General features: G+C 36.9%; 2 protein-coding genes across 3 annotated transcripts; both read right to left on the reverse strand.

Annotated features, from left to right (window-relative positions):
- Positions 1 to 3,943: 3,943 nt before the first annotated feature.
- Positions 3,944 to 15,723, reverse strand: LOC133847006 (transient receptor potential cation channel protein painless-like). 2 transcript variants are annotated; one of them, XM_062281717.1, is made up of 3 exons: positions 15,480 to 15,723; positions 5,116 to 7,014; positions 3,944 to 4,653 (listed from the first exon to the last, which is right to left on the reverse strand). In XM_062281717.1, the coding sequence occupies exons 1-3, from the start codon at positions 15,699 to 15,701 to the stop codon at positions 4,075 to 4,077; spliced, it is 2,700 nt and encodes an 899-aa protein (XP_062137701.1). In that variant the 5' UTR covers positions 15,702 to 15,723; the 3' UTR covers positions 3,944 to 4,074. The 2 variants fall into 2 exon arrangements, with proteins under 2 accessions (XP_062137701.1, XP_062137694.1); XM_062281710.1 differs by lacking the exon at positions 15,480 to 15,723 and adding an exon at positions 7,078 to 7,305 and having other exon boundaries at positions 3,945 to 4,653.
- A 2,644-nt stretch (positions 15,724 to 18,367) lies between these two features.
- Positions 18,368 to 21,698, reverse strand: LOC133847020 (transient receptor potential cation channel protein painless-like). The gene is made up of 3 exons (XM_062281730.1): positions 21,467 to 21,698; positions 19,536 to 21,404; positions 18,368 to 19,036 (listed from the first exon to the last, which is right to left on the reverse strand). Exons 1-3 carry the CDS (start codon positions 21,686 to 21,688, stop codon positions 18,503 to 18,505), a joined length of 2,625 nt encoding a protein of 874 aa, XP_062137714.1. The 5' UTR covers positions 21,689 to 21,698; the 3' UTR covers positions 18,368 to 18,502.
- Between the last annotated feature and the right edge of the window lie 3,145 nt (positions 21,699 to 24,843).

The raw sequence follows: 24,843 nt of genomic DNA on the forward strand, positions 1-24,843 counted from the left end.
ACGGTATTAGGTAGACTGAGTAAGAGGAGTGTAGGGGAAAGGTACATTTAACAATGGCAAACGAAAGTGGATCGGCTAACCTACTCCTGCTTGCTACAAATAGACAATAAAGCGAACATAATAAATTTATTAATGTATGACATAAATGACTTGAATCCTAACAACATTATAAACGAAATAGCTCACAAGACTAATAAATAAATAAATAAATAATTTAACGAACATGGTAAGTATATATGAGGCGGAAATATAATATAAATAATTATTTCTGAATTTATAAATAGAAATAAATTAAAAGTTATGAAAAAATGCTAGTTTAAAATGAACTGTTTTGGTTCATTTCGAATGAAATGCTAGAAAAGCACACAGAACATAGGCAAACATTAAATACAAATTAAACGAGGATCAGCTGATGGCTGTCACTCAACGAATGTCTTTATATTGCCAGTCTCGCAAGCTGATTGACCGTTAAGATTGCAGTCAGCTGAAGCAGCGCTATGATCAAATGGATTACAAGCAAAGGATAAGCTCTACCTCTAGCTCATATGTTATTAATTAGTAAGAGTGAAACAGACTTACATACATTCGCGACTCCCACGCAGAAAGATCTTTCCTTGTGTTTGTGTCTGTCTGTGGTGTAGCTGTGGGGAAATAATAATAAGCGAGCTTTTGCGTATGCATAAAAGCTGATTGCTATGACCGGCTAGTGTCCTTGAAAACAATCATACATACATATAAATATATGCAGGTATGGGTGTACCTGCTTTGCGTTGCCTGACATGCATTATTAATTGACTGACATTGCTATTTTGTACAATAATCATGTGGTAATTATACTATGCGAGCTCAGGAAAAGTATTTGACATTAAGTTCCTCGACACATCATATTACAATTACAACACTTATTAACACTCACATAAGAATGTATATTCGAATTAAACAAACTAACAATAATACAAAAAAAAAAAACATAAGCTACTATTCAGCTATTCGCATTCCTCCAGTGTGACGCTGATAGTTGGCCTCGATGTCAGAAGAAGGAGCAATCAGTGGATGGAGATCGGCGAGGCTGTCGGACGCATGTGTTTGTCTTTGTCAGAAACCAATGTTGTCCCAAGCCTGCTTGGAAGCAATTCTCCTTCGCTCTGTGAACGTCATGCAGTTATCTCTGGCTACCAAAACAATTGCCGTCGTTTATGCAGATCATCTGTTTGTGGTGGAGAACCAGCTGATGCGGCCAGCAAAGCTGTGACGTCGAGCTTTTTGTTTTTGGCCGTTAAATACTTGTTTTAGTGTGGGGGATATTCATCTTTAATCAATTTCAGATTTCCCTGCATTTTTTTTTTACGTTAACACCGAACTATTTACACGAGGTTTTAACTACGTTTAAGAACTTGGTTTTTTATATTCATTTTTTTTGTTGAATTTTAAACTCAATTTTAATTAGTATTTGCAATTAAGTTTGCAACTTGGTGCCGAATCTGTTAACGAAAAATACACAAAACTAAACTTGGAATAACAAAGAACTAAAAATACTTATAACAGATAATTACCGTAATGTGGAACGCGGCACTTGGTATAATTATTGTTGGGACTCCTGTAGTAGAAAAAGATCTATAGTGGAGAAAGGTGCACTTTTGCGAAAAAAAAACAAAGTTAACAAAACAATATAACAATTATACATTGTATACTCGTACTCAGAAATACTTTACATGCAGCTGACTATACCAACCTTTCACTGATATTTATTTTTACTTAATTCATTAATTTTGTCACATGTAATTTTTCACTTTTTTTATACTCAGGTTTTACACATAACCTGCAAACTATTGCAAAAACCAAAAACAAAAACCTCTTTTCGGAAATCTTTTGACATTTTATCCTACTCAAAAAGGCAATCGCTTTTTGGGCTTGACTTAAAGCGTTCAGCTCTTATATCATGCACTATGGGGCATTTTCCATTTTAGCTGGCATTTAATATTACGAGTAAAAATGGGAAAAAATTTAATGTTACGGACACCTGTGGAGTTAGTACACCAATATGTACTTATCTTACAGAATTCGACACGCCCCTTAAAACTTTTCACCGCCCCTTCCGCCCTCAAAATTTTGAAGAAATTAAATATTTTAAGCAATTTTAGAGCAAAAGACCCCATTCTTGGAAGACGTAATATTATATAAATCGTAGCCCGGATGTGCACTGCAAATTTTGTGCCGATCAAAAACATCAAAAACATGGAAACAATGCTTCAGACGGCCCATCTCTCTATTTTCTACAGAGCACAAGTCGGTGTTGGAAAAGTGTTACGCAAAACATATGGAAAGGTTTCAACGCTTAAGTGCAATACATTTGATACCTGTTTCATGCGAGGGGCCCTTCTTGAGTCAAGCAACTAACTTTAGCATTTCGATTTTTCTTTCGATTGTACGGTATTATTTCTAAAATATGCCAAATGAACATTCCGCAAAAATACTAAAACAAGCCAAAGGCTATGTTGTGGCATATCGATAGTATACATACCAGCCAAAGCAACTAAGACTAACTCTAAAATTGTTTGATCGCAACCAAATTTTCAAGAATCATAAAGTCTTCTGTTGTTATTGTATGTACCAAAAATGTAAGCATTGCTAAAATTTGAAAGAAACTTGATATGCGTGTAAATATAATATAACAAGTGCTATCTCTTATAAACTCTAAGATATACAGTCTCTAAAATCTAGGTGTTCGGATAGACGGACGAAATGATGGACATGGCTATATCGTCTTGCCTGTTGGCCTTGAATATACAATATATTTTATAGGGTTAGAGATGCCTCCTTCTGCTTGTTATAAAGTTATAAAATCTTTCTATGGGTAGCGGGTGTAAAAACTTCTAGTGCATATTCTAAGAAGGAATGAGTTAAGATGCGAGTCCAGTTAAAACCATTTTATCGAAAATATGCTTATTGTCGCATTCAGCCGCTAGCTATTGGGTAGAAGGGTGTTGTAACTTTGTGCCGTCTGGCTGTCTGTCCGTATGAACACCTAGATCTCAGAGACAATAAGAGATTGAGCTATAATATTTTTCGACAGCATTTGTAATGTTTGCACGCAAATCAAGTTTGTTTTTAAGTTTTGGCACACCAACTTCCGCCCCGCAAATTGATAAAAATCTAATAACAAGCGTAATTCTCGTGTTTTCTGAAAATTTGCTTGCGATCAGATAAAAATAAGCAAAAACGCTTATTTACTAGGGGCTGACAATCTGATATAGTATATAGTATACATTGAGTGTAGTATCATAGCAATATATCAACTATATAATTTAGTATATTTTCGGCATTTTTGTGGTATATTATTTTAGTATATTTCGAAAAATATTGCAATATTTTGCTTTTATTCAAAATGGGTGCAGGTATCTCACAGTCGAGTGCAATCGCCTGTAGCTTTTTTTACTTGTTGGTAGTGATTTTGACTGTCAATCTGGTTTATTTTGTGCTCTATGGTGGAGAACAATCGATGTCTCTATTGATACTATTAATGGTCGGGCGCAATCGAGCTACAATAACTTTTAATAGTGGCCCATCCATTATCGATGGTTCCATCGATAGCTGGGGAAACTAAGAAAGCAAAAAAAAAAATATATATACATATATATATATATATAGCATAGACTTTGAAAAGGCAAAGAAGAGCGGCAATACGTCAAAATTTGTATGTCGGTCGATATTATCGACGACAATCGATGGCACTATCGATAGCTCAAAATTTACTATCGTCGAATATCGATCGCGCTTAGTATCGATAGTTCTCCACCTCTAAGTCATATAAATATTATTTCAGTTCAAATTGATCTCCAAAAATTATAATCGTAAAATTGCCGTAAATTTATTGAGTTTGTTACGAGTTAGGCTATAGGCACAATTTATTAGTGCTAAAATTTTGCTTGATGAAATTTAAGCCAATATGAGATTTTTAAAGTTGCAATTTTTAATGAAAGAAGATAGATAATCTTTATTGGTTAATAGTAAATGTTCAAATTAATAAATCTTTATATTCTTGCCATTATAAATTGTTGTTAAGTGGTGGTGTACTCATTTGGCTGGATTCATTGAGTCCAACCGGTTTTTTATCTCTATCAACAGCATCCTGATATCCTCCTGTCGTTGTTCATTGAAATATTTTGTTTCTCTTTCTTTAATAATTTTAAGAGCTTGGGCAACAGTCTGAATTTCAATTGTTATATTATCGTAAGAGTGACGTTTATTGGATACACAAGGCTTGGAGAAAGTTCCTTCTTTGGCATCCACTTGTTTATTGAAATGGAGGTTTAAATCATCCGTCTTATCCATTTTAGATTCGGAATCGCTTGCACTATCTTCATGATCGTTAAATACTTGACTTAAGAGGACATTATCTTCTTCATTCTCAAGTTCAATACAATCAATACTCTGACTTCTATGCCTCTGACTGTACACCTTCACCCGATTGTCTTGGTTTGGAAATATGGATACATAGCCATAGGTAGATTCTGCTTGAATTCTCATCAGTTTCTTAAAGAAGCGAAGCAAACGTTCACATCGAGGTGAATTCCCGTCTAAGAGTCCTTCATAGCTGTACAATAGATTTGTTCGACAAATGGCGGCATTGAGTTCCACTTGAGCCCGAATTGTCTTTGAAGCATAAGAGAAATAATAAATAGTGAAATAAGCATAATTCAACAAACAAGTAGTATACGGTCGACTATGAGATACCAATTATCCATTTTCAATAAATAAATAAAAGCTATAATATAATAAATTAATATATTAAAGAGATATATTTTTAAAATATACCATGGAGTTTTGAAAGTGACATGGATCGACGGGCATGGCTATAATTTTTTGGTTGTTGACGCTGATACTTTATGGAGTCGAAAATGCCTCCTTTAGCCTGTTACATAGATTCCCTGCTGCAATAAATTTATAATAAACTGCTATCCTATGAGTAGCGGGTATAAACACTCAGACATGTCTGGATACCGCCTTTGAATTTCTGAGACAAACACATCTAAACTAACGTACGGGCAGACAAGATGACATGTCTCAGATTATGTAAATAATATATTTACTTATGGCACACTGAATTTCACTCACCTGCGTATCGCCGACAGCCAATCCGCCCAGTAAATTGGACAGGACCATGACCATAAAAATGAATATGATCACCACAAAACTACTGAAGTATCCATTAGCGTCGATATTATCATATTCACCATTGAACATAAAAATTGTCTTCATAAGCGATAAATCGAGTTTCGCAAAGGAGAGACTGAAATCATTATCTGTTGAGTTCGCTGAATCCGTAGAATTTGTAGAATCCGTAGAATTCGGTTTGGAAAACAGGACATAGAAGCATAAGCTGAAGCTGAACAACAGCATGGAGTATTGCAACAAGCTCTTTGCGAAAGTACTAGCCACCTGGCGCAGCATGAGCATGTGCGTCGATATGGCAAGCACAGGTAGGGCACTAATAAGATCAATCAGTTTGGTGCACATCAGCATGATGGCGAAGGCGGTAATAATCCTTTGGATGTCATCTTCACACTCGATGTTTGTGAGGATGAGCATAAAAATCAGAATAAAATCTATTAAAATGCGCCACCAATGCTTGACTATCACTAAAGAAATGACTTCCACAATAAGAAGATAGCCGATCAGCACTTGGAACAGACTCTTAACAATCCACATAGGAATCTCGTTGTTATGACGTTTAGGGAAACGCAACCAAATATGGATCCCCAATATCAAACTTAAGATGATATTGATGACAAAGTGGGTGAAGAAGATGGTGGTGAGTCGACTCCACTTCAGCTGCAGAAAGCAGGTGATCAACGGATGCTCCAACAGTGGACACAGCTCCTTCGACCGGGCCATGCAGGCAATGGGAGCAATATCGAGTTCGTTGTTCTCGTTGGTCATATTCAGACAGTTCATTATAATTTCGTAACCATCGTGGCTGGTCTTCTCGCCTCGCCCAGTGATGCAGTAATCGAAATGCTCCTCCAGAAGCTTGGCATCGATATCCTCGATCAACAAGCGATTCTTGTCATTGCGCACTCCTAATCTGGCGTCCTCCCTCAAGAGCACTCTTATGGCAATCTCATTCCGACAGAGCACCGCATAATGCAGAGGCGTTTTGTGCTCATTATCGAAGTCATTGATATACTGCCGCCAATCCTTAACGCATCGCAGCAAACATTCCTGGTATTCGTTGCGCTGCAGGTAATTGTCCAGCGGTTTCAATTGCACCTGCCTAATCATAGTTTTTAGAAGCGTGCCCTTGCGCACCAGCTTGAGATATACGCTCTTAAGCAATTGAAGAACAGTTGACCAGCTATCATATTTGACAGCCACTTCCACAATATACTCATTTTCCTCAGGCAAATTCTTTTCCAGGGTGGCAAGCACTGCTTCGAGTGCATTCTCAGTATGGTTTGTAATGTGCTCCATAAGCAAAGCTCGCAACATTTTCTTGTTATCCCAGTTTACAATGGTCTTTTGGTATTGCGCCAGAGTGTCGAGCATTGGCGAAGCAGGCTGCCCGAGTAGAGCAGGCAATAGGGAAACGTAGAGCTGGTCACTGTCACCGTTGAGATAACCGCTTTTCAAAAGAAAATCGACTCCTTTGAAATAATCCGAACGACTGAGTTGGGGTGCCTGTACAAACGCTGAGATCAATTCCGTTCGGTTCTCTTGTGGGATATTTTCGTTGAGTAGCACTTGTTGCATGAGAGATTTGTCATCAATATTGGTTGAAGCGCCTTTCCCCAATAGCAATCGAATGGCGATAAGGCGACCAGGAGGATTCTTTACTTCCAGACTTTTGATTAATCTACTTAATGCTGTTTCCCCCTCGTACATGTGATCAACATCTACTTTGTAGTTGGGTTGATCCACCAGCACGTAAAGATTGGACGCATTATAATGGCTTGCTGAACCGATTCCTGAATCGATTACATAGTGGATGGCAGCTTTTTTAAGCTTCGGATTAACCTATTGAGGGTTTCAATTATATATTTATGCATATATATATTAATCACTATCTTATTCACTTACGTAATTGGGATCGCAGCCAGCATCGAAACAGGCTTTTATAAATCTAGGACAACCTGATGTTGATAGGGCCTTCTCAAAGATGCTCATTTGATTGTCCTCATCCCTTTTTGAGCTGAGGTTGGGCTGAGCACCACGTGTGATGGCACGTTTAAATCCAACCAAATCTCTCGTTTCAAATGCATCCTTTAGCTCTTGCTGAGCATCGACTTCGCCCTTCGCCATTCCTAGTTCTTTTTCAACTAAAAATTGAATCCGTATTACGGAGGTCTGCACGAATACATTCAAAGCAGCACATGGTACTTTCACTCAAAGCTCTGACTGACTGAGTGAGATATTGAGTAAAACGGATTTGGAAAATTTGGATAAGGCATGAGTAGAAAATTTACCGTATCCGAACGGCGAAGCAATGCACGAATGAGTTTCGCGACCGAGTACTCGGTTAGTAGTTGCTTTTCAATACAAGACATAGAAAAATAGAAAGACATGAATTAATTATTATATACATATGTATATGTACGTAATTTATTTATTTTATTTTTCAATGACTAAATGCAGAAACATAATTTTGTTTATTGTATCTGAATTGATAGCAATAATATATCGTTTTTCTGAAATTAAATTTATATAAATTTATATTTACATATATACACTAAGCAGAAAAAGTCTGCGTACAAACTTAACGCGCAACTTTGATGTTAAATACAAATAGTTGTATTGAATATATTGCCTTCATTTTTTAAATTAACAACATATCTATTATGAAAAAATATAACCAGTCTTCATTTCCATCGGCAACTTTTTTAATTAAAATCAAAAAACAAAAAGTACACGAGTTTTCGGGCCAGAAAAAGTCTGCGTACAAACTTAAATTAGTTAAAAAGTAAACCATTTATTGATAAAATATTACTAAAATTAGTACGAGGTAGGGTAGATAGGAAGATGTATTGTGCCAATCAAGCTTTTTGGCATTGATTAAACCAATTTTTCGATGAATTCTGGTGGTATTTCGATCCACTCATCCAAAATTGCTCCCGAGGAAGCGAACTGATCGTCAAACTGCGTCGTAAGGGGAAATCTTTGCGGGAAATTGTCGAAATTTTAATGAAACCGGCACAGTTCAGTCAAAGACACTTTCTGGTAGGCCTCCAAAGCTGACCGATCGAGAAGAGCGGGAGGTTTTGAAGTCTGTGAGGCGTTATCCTGGGTCAACTGCCGCAAAAATTAGTCAGGACATAAAGCAGAACTATAAGAAGGATTTACATGATAAAGCAGTCCGAAAAATGTGTTATTCAATTTACACATAAATTATGTATGTTCATATATTATGTACTACATACGCAATGTACTAATGTTCTTACGCCTTCGTCAAGAGAAATTTCACTGTATCCCACATCTAGAATTTTTGTATCGTAGAATGGTATTATAACTCTGTGTCGGCAAGAAATGCATGTAACAGTTAGAAGGAGGCATCTCCGACCCAATAAAGTATATATATTCTTGATCAGCATCAACAGTCGAGACGATCTTGTTCGTCTGTGTCTGTCCGTCTGTCCGTCCGTCCGTATGAAACACTGGATCTCAGAGACTATAAGAGATAGAGCTATAATTTTTTTCGACGGCATTTGTTATGTTTGCACGCAGATCAAGTTTGTTTCAAATTTTTGCCACGCCCACTTCCGCCCCCGCAAATCACAAACCGAATAACAAGCGTAATTTTAAAGCTAGAGTTGCGAATTTGATATATATTATATATATATGTATATTTTGAATGCGGTACTATATCGATATAACAAATACAGCGTTTGGTATATTTTTACTATAGTTGTATTTTTTCCTTTTATTCAATACGGGTAGCGGGTATCTCACAGTCGTGCATACTCGACTGTAGCTTTCTTACTTGTTTTATTACTGTACTGATTACTCATTTACATTGAATTAATGTTTAGAATTAAATTAATATTGTACTTCTAGTTTTACTTCATGGTGATTAACATTAACGAATGATTTATATTATTACTTGATGGTGAAGCTTCGATAAACATAAACATTTATGTAAACTATTGTAATGAATAACGAATGACGTATCTGTTTGGTGCTGGTGGAAGGGCATGGGGTTAAAGAAAAGGGCCAACTGATAAGACGCACAACTATGAGTAGACAGAGTAAGAGGAGTGTAGGGGAACAATAATAACATTTAAAATTGAACACTCTTATTTATCGATTGACGGCTGTTTTCCCTTTAGATTTCAAAAATATACACAAACCGATATGACCCTAACGTAAAATTCAGAATTTACCCTTATGCTAACTTGAGAAGGCTCTATCAACAAAAAAATGTGAAAAATTTATAGAAGCGTGTCTCGAAGCTGGCTGCGATCCCAATTACGTAAGTGAATAGGATAGTGATTAATATATATATGTTAAATATATAAGTGAAATCCTAAATAGGTTAATCCGAAGCTTAATAAAGCTGCCATCCACTATGCAATCGATTCAGGAGACGATTCAGAAGGACGTTATAATGCGTCCAATCTTTACTTGCTGGTGAATCGACCCAACGTCAAAGTAGATGTTGATCACATGTACGAGGGGGAAACAGCATTATGTAGATTAATCAAAAAAGTAAAGCAAAAGAATTGTCGCATTCTCGCTGAGGCCATTCAATTGCTATTACGCAAAGGTGCTTCACCCAATATTGCCGATTCTGATGGCATATCTCTCAAGCAACATGTGCAACTCAACAAAAATATCGACGAACAGACACGAGATAGTTTGATCTGGTGTCTGACTGGTGTTATTCAGGGCTGACGCCCACCCTACCGTGATGCTGCATTCAAATGCCAATAAAAATGTTGGCAGGATGCCTAAACGAAAGTGGATCGGCTAACCTACTCCTGCTTGGTAATGCATTGTTCCTAATATAAATAGACAATTAAGCGAACATAATAAATTTATTAAGGTATAACATAAATGTCTTGAATCCTAACATCATTATAAACGAAATAACTCACAAGAAAATAAATAAATAAATAATTTAACGGACTAACATGGTATGAGGCGGAAATTGATCAAATATGGCAAAGAAAAAAAATAAATAAATAAAGAATACAAATAATTAACCTATAAATAAAAAATATGATAGAGCAAAAGTATAATATAAATAATTATTATTGAATTTATAAATAGAAATAAATTAAGAGACATGGAGAAATGCTAGTTTAAAATGAACTTTTTTGGTTCATTTAGAATGGAATGCTAGAAAAGCGCTCAGAACATAGGCAAACATTAAATAAAAATTAAACGAGGATCAGCTGATGGCTGTCATTCAACGAATGTCTTTATATTGCCAGTCTCGCAAGGTCATTGACCGCTGGGACTGTAGTCAGTTTAAGCAGCGCTATGGTCAAATGGACCACAAGCTAAGGTTAAGCTCTAGCTCTAGCTCATGTGTTATCAATTAGAAAGAGTGAAACAGACATATGTAATTTTATAATTAAATACAAATTTAAAGCTATAATTTGCCTATATACGTTGCCTGACATGCATTCTCAATTGACTGACATTGCTATTTTGAACAATAATCATGCCGTACTTGTACTATGCGGGCTCAGGAAAAGTTTTTGACATTAAGTTCTTCGACACATCATATTACACGTACAACACTTAATAACACTCACTTAAGAATGCACATTCGAATTAAACATACCCGCTATCCATTTTGAATAAAAGCAAAATATGGAGGTATTTTTTTTTTTTTAAATATACCATAAATACAAAAATACTAAAAATCTACCAAATGGTATATTTGTTATATCTAATATAGTACCACATTCAAAATATACCACAGACGGCATAATATATCAGATTGTCGGCCAAAGCAACTAAACCCTTAGTAAGTAGGCGTTTTTGCACATGCAAAACTATTTGTTTAATAACTTCGGCAACTTTTATCTGATCTCAATTTTCAGGAATCACAATTACCATAGTTATTATTGTACATACCAAAATTCGCAGCTCTAGCTCTAAAGTTACGTTTGTTATTCGATTTTTTTTTATTTGCGAGGACTGAAGTGGGCGTGGCAAAAATTTGAAACAAGCAAGCATAACAAATGCTGTCGAAAAAAAATTATAGCTCTACATCTTATAGTCTCTGAGATCTAGGTATTCATACGGACAGACGGACAGACACACAGACGGACAGACAGACAGACGGACATGTCTAGATCGTCTCGACTGTTGACGCTGATCAAGAATATATATACTTTATGGGGTCGGAGATGCCTCCTTCTACCTGTTACATACATTTCCTGCCGGCACAAAGTTACAATACCCTTCTACCCTATGGGTAGCGGGTATAATGATTTAATCTTAAAATAAGTAAGACCACCGGGTCGGAACAGGGGGTCCAAAAATCAAAAACAAAATTGATCTTCATGCAAAAAAAACAAGTGCTATCGGAAAAAAATTATATTTTATCTTTTATAGTCTCTGAGATCTTAGAGTTCAGACGGACACACGGATGGACGGACGGACATGGCTATAACGTCTCGGCTATTAATGCTGATAAACAATATAACATACATATATACGAAAATCTTTCTTGATGAAATTTAAGCCAAATTTTAATGAAAGAAGAAAGATAATTTTTATTGGTTAATAATAATGAACAAATTAGTAAATCTTTATATACTAGCTTTTATAAATTGTTGTTAATTAATGATGTACTCAATTGGATGGATTCTTTAAGTCCAACTGGGCTCTCATCTCCATCAACAGCTTCCTGATATCCTCCTGTCGTTGTAGTATGAACTCTTCGCGTTGTTCGTCGACATCTTTTTTTCCTTTTTCTTGAATAATTGTAAGAGCTCGGACAACAGTCTGTTTATCAATTGTTAGTTTATTTGATACATTAGACTGGGAGAATGTTTCTTTATTGTCATCTACTTCTGCTACTTCTAGTTTAACTAAGACGACGTTTTTTCCTTCAACCACAAGAGTTGCTTCACTCTGATTTCTATACCTTTCACTGAACACCTTTGCCCTATTATCTTGGTTTGGAATTATGGATACGTAGCCATAGGTAGATTCTGCATGGATTCCCATCAGTTTATTAAAGAAGCGAAGCAAACGTTTCAATCGAGGCGAATTCCCGTCTAAGAGTCCTTCATAGCTGTACAACAGATTTGTTCGACAAATGGCAGCATTGAGTTCCACTTGAGCCCGAATAGTCTTTGAAGAATAAGATAAATAGTAAATTAAGCACAATTAAAATATGTTAGAAGGCAAGAGTCTAGTATATTGATGTAGTACTATATATATATAGTACTACTTCCAAAATAATCCAGATTGTTAACCAAAGCAACTAAGACGAGTAGGCGTTTTTGCATTTTTAAAAGTATTTCTTAAATACTTTTACAATTTCTATCCGATCGCAACCAAATGAAATCATAAAAACTATAGCTATTATTGTCTGTATCAAAATTTGGGACTCTAGTTATAAAATAAAGCTTGTTTTTCGATTTTTATCGATTTGAGTGGATGGAAGTGGGTGTGATAAGATTTTGAAACAAATTTGATCGGCGTGCAAGCATAACAAGAGCTGTCGAAAAAAGTTATAAATATATCTCTTAGATCTCTCTCTCTCTCCATGAGATGTAGGTGTTCATACGGACGGGCAGACTGACAGACGGATATGGCTATAACGGCTCGGCTGATCAAGAATATATATACTTTATGGGGTCGGAGATGCCTTCAACCTTTGGGGTAGCGAGTGTAAAAAACCAGTAATATAGAGTCCGCTCCCCATTTTCAGTGAAAACTTAAAATCTTCTAAATTATTAAATCGAATGAATACTACGATTTTAATGCTAAAATTTGTATATTGATATGCTACTACATTAAAAATATACCATAGAGTACAAAAATACCACATCATCAAAACAATTAACATCCTTTTTTTAGAGTCACATGGATAGATATTCATGACTATAATTTCTCGGTTGTTAACGCTGATATTTTGTGGAGTCGATAGTGCCTCCCTTTGCCTGTTATACATAAATGTATCAGCTATAAAGTTATAATACTCTTCTACCCTACGGAAAGAGTACTTGTCTGGATACAGTGCGTTCAAGTATGTCAATTTCTGAAGAGATATTATTGAAGAGATATATTTTTTAAAATATACCATGGAGTTTTTTCGGTGACATGGATCGACGGGCATGGCTATAATTTCTTGGTTCTTGAGGAGCGGGTATAGAAACACAAGTTTTTGTGCAAACACCCAGACATGTCTGGATACCGTGCATTGAAGTCTTTGAATTTCTGAGACAAACACTTCTAAAACTAAGATGTACATGTCTCCGATTACGTAAATAATATATGCATTTGCTTATGGCCCACTGAATTTCACTCACCTGCGTATCGCCGACAGCCAGGCCGCCCAGTAAATTGGTCAGGACCATGACCATAAACATGAATATGATCATTACAAAACTACTGAAATATCCGTTAGTTTCGATATTATCATTTTCACCATTGAACATAACAAATGTCTTCATAAGCGATAAATCGAATTCCGCAAAGGAGAGACTGAAATCATTATCTGTTGAGTTCGCTGAACCGGTTAAGTTCGCTGAATTCGTAGAATTCGCGGAATCCGTAGAATTCGGTTTGGAAAACACCACATAGAAGCACAAGCTGAAGCCTAACAATAGCATAGAGTACTGCAACAAGCTCTTTGCGAAAGTACTGGCCACCTGGCGCAGCATGAGCATGTGCGTCGATATGAAAGGCATAGGTAGGGCACCCATAAGATTCATCAGCTTTATGCCCATCAACATGATGGCGAAGACGGCAATAATCCTTTGAATCTGGATATGATCTTCACACTCGATGTTTGTGAGGATGAGCACAAAAATCAGAATAAAATTGATTAATCTGCCCCAATGTTTGGCTATCGCAAAACAAAAGACTTCCACAATGAGAAGATAGCCAATCAGCACTTGGAACAGACTCTTAACAATCCATATAGGAATCTCGTTGTTACGACGTTTAGGGAAATGCAACCAAATATGGATCCCCAATATCAAACTTAAGATGATATTGATGATAAAGTGGGTGAAGATGATGGTGGTGAGTCGACGCCACTTAAGCTGCAAAAAGCAGGTGATCAACGGATGCTCCAACAGTGGACACAGCTCCTTCGACCGGGCCATGCAGGCAATGGGAGCAATATCGAGATCGTTGTTCTCGTTGGTCATATTCAGACAGTTCATTATAATTTCGTAACCATCGTGGCTGGTCTTCTCGCCTCGCCCAGTGATGCAGTAATCGAAATGCTCCTCCAGAAGCTTGGCATCGATATCCTCGATCAACAAGCGATTCTTGTCATTGCGCACTCCCAATCTGGCGTCCTCCCTCAAGAGCACTCTTATGGCAATCTCATTGCGACAGAGCACCGCATAATGCAGAGGCGTTTTGTGCTCATCATCGAAGTCATTGATATACTGCCGCCAATCTTTAACGCATCGCAGCAAACATTCCTGGTATTCGTTGCGCTGCAGGTAATTGTCCAGCGGTTTCAATTGCACCTGCCTAATCATAGTTTTTAGAAGCGTGCCCTTGCGCACCAGCTTGAGATATACGCTCTTAAGCAATTGAAGAACAGTTGACCAGCTATCATATTTGACAGCCACTTCCACAATATACTCATTTTCCTCAGGCAAATTCTTTTCCAGGGTGGCAAGCACTGCTTCGAGTGCATTCTCAGTATGGTTTGTAATGTGCTCCATAAGCAAAGCTCGCAACATTTTCTTGTTATCCCAGTTTACAATGGTCTTTTGGTATTGCGCCAGAGTGTCGAGCATTGGTGAAGCAGGCTGCCCCAGTAGAGCAGGCAATAGGAAAACGTAGAGCTGGTCACCGTTGAGATAACCGCTTTTCAAAAGAAAATCGACTCCTTTGAAATAATCCGAACGACTGAGTTGGGGTGCCTGTACAAACGCTGAGATCAATTCCGTTCGGTTCTCTTGTGGGATATTTTCGTTGAGTAGCACTTGTTGCATGAGAGATTTGTCATCAATATTGGTTGAAGCGCCTTTCCCCAATAGCCATTTAATGGCGAGAAGGCGACCAGAAGGATTCTTTGCTTCCAGACTTTTGATTAATCTACTTAATGCTGTTTCCCCCTCGTACATGTGATCAACATCTACTTTGGAGTTGGGTTGACTCAGCAGCATCTTAAGATTGCTCGCATTACCCTTGGATGATCGACCATAATGTCTTTCTAAATCGTTTACTGAATCGATTACATAGTGGATGGCAGCTTTTTTAAGCTTCGGATTAACCTATTTAGGGGTTCACTTATATATTTATATATATTAATCACTATCTTATTCACTTACGTAATTGGGATCGCAGCCAGCATCGAAACACGCTTTTATAAATGTAGCAAAACCTGATGTTGATAGGGCCTTCTCAAAGATGCTCATTTGATTGTCCTCATCCCTTTTTGAGCTGAGGTTGGGCTGAGCACCACGTGTGATGGCACGTTTAAATCCATCCAAATCTCTAGCTTCAAATGCATCCTCTAGCTCTTGCTGAGCATCGACTTCGCCCTTCGCCATTGCTAGTTCTTTCTCAACTAAAAATTGAATCCGTAATGAGCTTAAATATATGCAAGTTAGCATGGGGGTAAATTCTGAATAATTCTATAAATTAAGAATAATGTTAATTATTAAATGTTATTAATGTTCGGCCAATAGAAATTTCACTGTATCCCGCATTTAGAATTTATTTTTATTTTATTGCTGTACTAATTACTCATTTACATTGAGTTAATGTTTATAAATAAATTAATATTGTTATTTTAATTTATGGTGATTAATATTATCGAATGATTTATATTATTACTTGATGGTGAAGCTTCGATAAACATAAACATTTATGTAAACTATTGTAATGAATCACGAATGACGTATCTGTTTGGTGCTGGTGGAAGGGCATGGGGTTAAAGAAAAGGGCCAACTGATAAGACGCACCACTATATTACAATAATACATAAACATATCGCATACACTCCTGCTTGATGATGCATGGTTCCAAATACAAATAGACAATAAAGCAAGCATAATAAATTTATTAATGTATAACATAAATGGCTTGAATCCTAACAACATTATAAACGAAATAGCTCACAAGACTAATAAATAAATAAATAAATAATTTAACGAACATGGTAAGTATATATGAGGCGGAATTTGATCAAATAAGGCAAAGAAAAAAATAATAATAATAATAAAGAATAAAAACCTATAAATATAAAATATGATCGAGCATAAATATAATATAAATAATTATTTTTGAATTTATAAATAAAAATAAATTAAAAGTTATGAAAAAATGAAAGTTTAAAATGAACTGTTTTGGTTCATTTCGAATGAAATGCTAGAAAAGCACACAGAACATAGGCAAACATTAAATACAAATTAAACGAGGATCAGCTGATGGCTGTCACTCAACGAATGTCTTTATATTGCCAGTCTCGCAAGCTGATTGACCGTTAAGACTGCAGTCAGCTGAAGCAGCGCTATGATCAAAGGGATCACAAGCAAAAGTTAAGCTCTACCTCTAGCTCATATGTTATTAATTAGTAAGAGTGAAACAGACTTACATACATTCGCGACTCCCATGCAGAAAGATCTTTCCTTGGGTTTGTGTCTGTCTGTGGTGTAGCTGTGGGGAAATAATAATAAGCGAGCTTTTGCGTATGCATAAAAGCTGATTGCTATGACCGGCTAGTGTCCTTGAAAACAATCATACATACATATAAATATATGCAGGTATGGGTGTACCTGCTTTGCGTTGCCTGACATGCATTCTTAATTGACTGACATTGCTATTTTGTACAATAATCATGTGGTACTTATACTATGCGAGCTCAGGAAAAGTATTTGACATTAAGTTGCTCGACACATCATATTACATCACATAAGAATGTATATTCGAATTAAACAAACTAACAATAATACAAAAAAAAAAAACATAAGCTACTATTCAGCTATTCGCCTTCCTCCAGTGTGACGCTGATAGTTGGCCTCGATGTCAGAAGAAGGAGCAATCAGTGGATGGAGATCGGCGAGGCTGTCGGACGCATGTGTTTGTCTTTGTCAGAAACCAATGTTGTCTCCAGCCTGCTTGGAAGCAATTCTCCTTCGCTCTGTAAACGTCATGCAGCTATCTCTGGCTACCAAAACAATTGCCGTCGTTTATGCAGATCATCTGTTTGTGGTGTAGAACCAGCTGATGCGGCCAGCAAAGCTATGACGTCGAGCTTTTTTGTTTTGGGCCGTTAAATACTTGTTTTAGTGTGGGGAACTAAGTTATAGCTATAATTATAATTATATAATGCACGCAGATCAAGTTTGTTTCAAACTATTGCCACGCCCACTTCCGCCCACAAAAATCAAATCTAATAACAAGCGTGATTTTAAAGCTAGAGCTAGGTGTATACAATCATAATTACAGTATTAATTATTCCTAAAAGTTTGATTGCGATCAGATAAAAATTGTGGAAGTTATTATTAAAGAAATACTGTTGTATGGGCAAAAACGCCTTTGCTTTGGCTCTCAATCTGGTATATTGTGTCGTCTATGGTATATTTTGAATGTGGTACTATATCGATATACACAATATACAATTTGGTATATTTTTGGTATTTTTCAGTATGTTATTTTTGTATATTTTGAGAATCATACCGCAATTTTTTTATTTTATTCAAAATCGGCAGCGGGTATTCCACAGTCGAGCACAATTGACTGTTGCTTTCTTGCTTGTTGTTATATTGATTTGTTAATTTTGCTTTAAAATTACGCTTGTTGTTCGATTTTCGTTAATTTGCGGGGGCCGAAGTAGGCGTGGCAAAATTTTGAAACAAACTTGATATGCGTGCAAACATAAAAAATGCTGTCGAAAAAAATATAGCTGTATCTCTTATAGTCTCTGAGATCCAGTGTTTCATACGGACAGACTGACAGACGAACAGACGGACATGGCTAGATCGTCTCGGCTATTAATGCTGATAAAGAATATATATACGTAAAGGCTCAGATATGCATCCTTCTGCCCGTTAGATATATATTCAGAATTTCATATGAATATTATTTCAGTTCAAATTGATCTTCTCCAAAAATTGTATGCTTGTTAGGCACAAAAAATCTTTCTTGATGAAATTTAAGCCAATATGAGATATTAATAGTTGCAAATTTTAATGAAAGAAGATAGATAATCTTTATTGTTTAATAGTAATGAACAAATTAGTAAATCTTTATGCTTTTATAAATTGTTGTTAAATAATGTTGTATTCAATCGGATGGATTCTTTAAGTCCAACTGGTTTTTGATCTCCTTCAATAGCATCTTCATATCCTCAAGTTGTTGTTCTATGAACACTTCGAGTTGTTCGATGTTGTCGACATTTTTTTCTTCCTTTTTCTTTAATAATTTTAAGAGCTCGGGCAACAGTCTGATTGTCAATTGTTATATTATCATAAGAGTGGCGTTTATTGGATACACAAGACTGGGAGAATGTTTCTTCATAGGCATCAACTTCTGCATTGAAACGGTGCAAATCCTCCATCTCATCCATTTCAGATTCGGAACCGCTTGAACCATCTTCATGATCGGTAAATACTTTACCTAAGACGACGTTATCTTCTTCACTCGCAAGACTTTCAATACTTTGATTTCTGTGCCTTTGACTGAACACCTCCACCCGATTCTCTTGGTTTGGAAATATGGATACATAGCCATAAGTAGATTCAGCATGGATTCTCATCAGTTTCTTAAAGATGCGAAGCCCACGTTCCAATCGAGGTGAATTCCCGTCTAAGAGTCCTTCATAGCTGTACAACAGATTTGTTCGACAAATGGCAGCATTGAGTTCCACTTGAGCCCGAATAGTCTTTGAAGCATAAGAGAAATAGTAAATTAACCACAATTAAAACGAGTAAGAAGGCTAGAGTCGAGTGTCCGCTCCCCATTTTCAGTGAAAACTTAAAATCTTCTAAATTATTAAATCGAATGAATACTACGAATTTAATGCTAAAATTGGTATATTGATATGCTACTACATTAAAAATATACCATAGAGTAAATACCACATCATCAAAACAATTAACATCCTTATTTGAGAGTCACATGAATAGATGGTTATGACTATAATTTCTCGGGTGTTAACGACGATATTTTGTGGAGTCGATAGTGCCTCCCTTTGCCTGTTATACATAAATGTATCAGCTATAAAGTTATAATACTCTTCTACCCTACGGAAAGAGTACTTGTCTGGATACAGTGCTTTTATGTCTTTAGGTGTCTGAGATAATCACGACGAAACTAACTGATTAGCGGGACACGATAGCATGTCTAAAACCTTTTCTTAAGGTTCACAGAATTTTACTCACCTGCGTATCGTCAACAGCCAGGCCGCTAAGTAAATTGGTCAGGACCATGACCATAAACATGAATATGATCATCACAAAACTACTGAAGTATCCATTAAAGCCGCTTTCATCATATTCACCATTGAACATAACAAGTGTCTTGATAAACGATAAATCGAGATCCGCATAAGAGAGACTAAACTCTTTAATCGTTAAGTTCGCTGAATCCGTAGAATTCGGTTTGGAAAACAGGACATAGAAGCATATGCTGAAGCTGTACAACAGCATGGAGTACTGCAACAAGCTCTTTGCGAAAGTACTGGCCACCTGGCGCAGCATGAGCATGTGCGTCGATATGAAAGGCACAGGTAGGGCACCAATAAGATTCATTAGCTTGATGCCCATCAACATGATGGCAAAGACAGCAATAATCCTTTGAATCTGGATATGATCTTCCCACTCGATGTTTATGAGGATGAGCATAGAAATCAAAGGGAAATCTATGAAACTGGGTCGACGCTTGACCATCTTATAAGAGAAGACTTCAGCAATAAAAACATAACCAATCAGCACTCTGAACAGAATCATAACTATCTGTATAGGAAGCTCGTTGTTATGACGTTCAGGGAAACGTAAGCGAATATGGATCCACAAGATCAAACTTAAGATGATATAGATGATAAAGTGGGTGAAGAAGATGGTGGTGAGTCGACGCCACTTCAGCTGCAAAAAGCAGGTGATCAACGGATGCTCCAACAGTGGGCACAGCTCCTTCGACCGGGCCATGCAGGCAATAGGAGCAATATCGAGTTCGTTGTACTTGTTGGTCATATTCAGACAGTTCATTATAATCTCGTAATCCTCGTGGCTGGTCTTCTGGCCTCGCCCAGTGATGCAGTAATCGAAATGCTCCTCCAGAAGCTTGACATCGATATCCTCGATCAACAAGCGATTCTTGTCATTGCGCACTCCCAATCTGGCGCCTTCCCTCAAGAGCACTCTTATGGCAATCTCATTGCGACAGAGCACCGCATAATGCAGAGGCGTTTTGCGCTGATCATCGAAGTCATTGATATACTGCCTCTGAACCTTAAGCAATTCCAGCAAACAATCCTGGTATTCGTTGCTCTGCACATAATTGATTAGTGGTTTCAATTGCACCTGTTTAATCATTGTTTTTAAAAGCGTGCTCTTGGTCACCGTCTTGAGAAATTCGCTCTTAAGTAATTGGAGAGCAGTTGACCAGTTACCAGCTTTGACAGCCAACTCCACAAGATACTCATTTTCCTGAGGCGAATTCTTTTCCAGGGTGGCAAGCACTGCTTCGAGTGCATTCTCAGTATGCTCTGTGATGTGCTCCATAAGCAAAGCTCGCAACATTTTCTTATTATCCCAGTTTACAATGGTCTTTTGGTATTGCGCCAGAGTGTCAAGCATTGGCGGAATAGGCTGAGTGAGTAACGGACGCATTAGGAGATGGTAGAGCTGGTCACTGTTACCATCGAGAGAATACATCAATAGAAAATCGAGTCCTTCGAGATAATTGAACCGACTGAGTTCGGGCGCTTTTAGGAACTCTAAGATCAAACTCGTTCGTATTCCTTGCGAGATTTTTTCATTGAGTAGCACTTGTTGCATGAGAGATTTACCATCAGAATCGACAATATTGGGTAAAGCACCTTGGTTCAATAGCAATCGAATGGCGATAGAGAGACGGTGAGCATTCTTTGCACTTAGACTTTTGATTAACCTACTCAATGCTGTTTCCCCCTCATACTTTCGATCAACATCTAATTTGACGTTGGGTCGATTCACCATGCGGGAAAGATTGTGCGCACTCATTGAATCGATTGCATAGTGGATGGCTGCTTTATTAAGCTTCGGATTAACCTATTTAGGGTTTCACTTATATATTTATAAATATAATATTAATCACTTTTTTAATTACTTACGTAATTGGGATCGCAGCCAGCATCGAGAGACGCTTCTATAAATCTAGCTAATCCTTTTGTTGATAAGGCTTTCTCAAAGATGGTCACTTGATTGTCCTCATCACTTTTTGAGCTAAGGTTAGGCTGAGCTCCATGGCTGATGGCACGTTTAAATCCAACCAAATCTCTAGCTTCAAATGCATCCTCTAGCTCTTGCTGAGCATCGACTTCGCACTTCGCCATTCCTAGTTCTTTCTCAACTAAAAATTGAATCCGTAATTAGCTAAAACATATGCAAGTTAGCATGGGGGTAAATTCTGAATCGTTCTATATTGCATTAGGGTCATATCGGTTTGTGTATACCTTAAAATTCAGTTGATGAATAGGTAAGAATACAACTGAATGCATTTTGAATTTTGTTAAATTATAGAGTTAATTGGTAAAAAAAAACGGAGTTCGGTTTTATATTAGTCTTATAAAGTAATCTCTTACAAGAGTTGTGGAGATTTTCCCATTTATCAACTTTGAAATTATTTTTTTCCTGGTGTGAATCCAAAATACATATTTCATAATAGTTCTGTAATAAATACAGAAAAGCTTCCCATATCTGATACCTCTATTAAGGGGACACTTGTCGAAAATTATGCACTAAAACGAATACCAAAGGAGAACTATTGAAAAGCTTAAGGGAAAACAGGTGTCAATCGATAAATAGTAATGTTAATTATTAAATATTATTAATGTTCGTCCAAGAGAAATTTCACTGTATCCCGCATCTAGAATTTATTTTTATTTTATTACTGTACTGATTACTCATTTACATTGAATTATTGTTTATAAATAAATTAATATTATACTTTTAGTTTTACTTCATAGTGATTAATATTAACCAGTGATTTATATTATTACTGCGTGGTGAAACTTCGATAAACAAAAACATTTCTGTTACTATGTTTCTTTTGATGACTGACTTGTCACAAAGCCTAAATGGCAACACCTTTAAGTTTCATTCTTTTATTAATATTTTTTTTAGTGTATTTTCAAAACATGTGCCAAAACGAATTAAAAATTCATTTATTGTTTGACACATTATGAAAATTTTCCTCCAGCTATCGTAGAAGGTTTATCTCCGATGACTTCTTGGAGTCCTACTCATGAGACTTTTATAAATTCCCCTTCTACAACTTTTGAAAAAAATCATTGCATACTTTCGGGCATCAAAAATATCTATTAGTTCAAGCGACTCATGTTTATCCATAAATCCTACGCAAAAACGTTTGTAGCAAACTGGTTAGTTTTCTATGGATAGCTAGCCAGCTTGTCTTACAGTCTCGAGATATGTTTTTATATTAATATTTAGTGTGGGAATTGTGTACTTTACACATTTCTAATTAAGAAACTATTAAAAGAAATTACAAAAATGTTTTGTTTTTTTGAAAGCAAAAATCGTTATGAGTGACTCTAGAGGGCAAAGAGTATTCAGAAGCTACAGATTAGAAGGAAGCTGACGAAAATCGACCCATATTAATTGTAATGACCCTCTTCCGGATGGGAAAATCGTGTGACAAAAATCACAAACAAAATTAATCTCCATGAAAAATAACCAGTGCTGTTGGAGAATAATTACATTTTATCTTTTATAGTCTCTGGAATCTAGGTGTTCATACTGACAGACGGACTAATGGCTATCTTATATCTATATTTTATAAGAAAGCATTAAGCAGAATAATAGCTGGCTATATTCAAATCTAAAATTACAAATTAAAACATGTTACTCAATTTTAAGAAATTCCAACTTAAGTATGAAATCATTTATTTTGAAAAATATATAGTATACTTTTGGAAGTAAATTGTGAATTAATTCGATTTTGTTTGGTGCACAATAATTGATTACACAGCAGACTGCGACTGTGAGTATTTCAGGATAATAAACCTTTTAGGATGAAGCCTTCATAATAACTATTTGCCCAGAAACATGTAAGAAAAACATGTTATGAATTTGTATTCAAGGTAGGAATTCGGTAAAAGTGAATCGGCATCTCAAATTAATGTTGCTGGTGCTTCGCATCTCGATCGACACCGATAAATTTGTATGCACGTCGGCAATGTGAGAAACAAATTTGATTTGATTTTCATTAAGTGAAAAGTAACTTAAAAAGCCTGAGATACATTTGAATCTTTAGCATGTGAATGTCGAAACGCAGCGATATGTACATAAGTGGCCTGCCACCCCCTCTGCCAACCCCTTAGCACACAACCGATACGCCGACACCAGGACACCACTTTGAGAGTGCGCTATCTGCACTCCAACTGGCTCAAGTCGATGTCAAGTGGTAGGCACCCGTGACAAGCGGCAGCATGGCACTTCTTTATGCATATTAAGATGCGGATGATGGAATGCTGGGATGCCCGGATGCTAACTTAATTTGACTAACTAGGGAGCGAGAGAGCGAGAACCCTTCCAGCTCCAGCATCGTGTACTCGCTGCGTGTTAATGGCCTTAATAAAAAATGCAACATTTTGATTTAATTTAATTGAAATTCACGCCACTCGAGCAACTCCATTAGGCAGAAACGTGTCCAACATCAGCGTCAGCATTTGCAGCAACGCAACACAAATCAAATTACCAGGGCAGCTCAGTTCTGTTCGCTTCAGTTCTGTTCAGTTGAGGGCAGGACCTAGCAGGGCCTGGGGGCAGGACGGGAAAGCGGGAAAGTGGCGTGGGTGGCTCAATAAATATTGTCAAAACACTTGTCAAATGGCTAAACAAAGGGCAGGGCCGTGCAAACAAGCCAGTGGATACAATTTGAAGAGGCCCAAAGCCTTCAGCTGTGGGCGTGCCTATTGACACTACACGAAATTAAGCAACTCCAACGCGGCTGAATTGGACTGGGAACAAGAACGAGAACGTGAACGCGAACGTGAACGGCAATTGGAAACCATCTGCAAATCAATTTGATTCGATTTAAATTTAAAAGCATCTGTGAGGCGTCGTCCCAGTGAGTGCTTCTTCCCCCACCCTTCCACTATGCTCATCCCCCCCACCGTTGATCTTGAGCGTGATTTTCATGTTAAGGTCACGTGCCAACGACGCGTGCCATTGACATAAGTTTCCAGTTTTGAGCTGTAGCCCATATACCTCCACTCTTCATCCAAAGGGGGGTGTCGTCTGCATGACCACATGAAAAAAAGGGGTCGTTGTACGTTCACTTAACATAGTATGGCTTTTCCTCTCCTTCTTTCCTTTTTTTTTTGTTGCTAGAGTTTCAGATTTTGGTTGTGACATGTGTGCAGGCCTGCGTGTTAAATGTTTGATTTAGCTATCAGTTTAATTCTATTAGTCGAGCAGCTTTCTCTCAACTCTCACAGTCACATTTCCCATTGCGTCTAGTGCTCGA

This window comes from Drosophila sulfurigaster, chromosome 2L (assembly GCF_023558435.1).
Source record: "Drosophila sulfurigaster albostrigata strain 15112-1811.04 chromosome 2L, ASM2355843v2, whole genome shotgun sequence".
NCBI lineage: Eukaryota > Metazoa > Arthropoda > Insecta > Diptera > Drosophilidae > Drosophila > Drosophila sulfurigaster.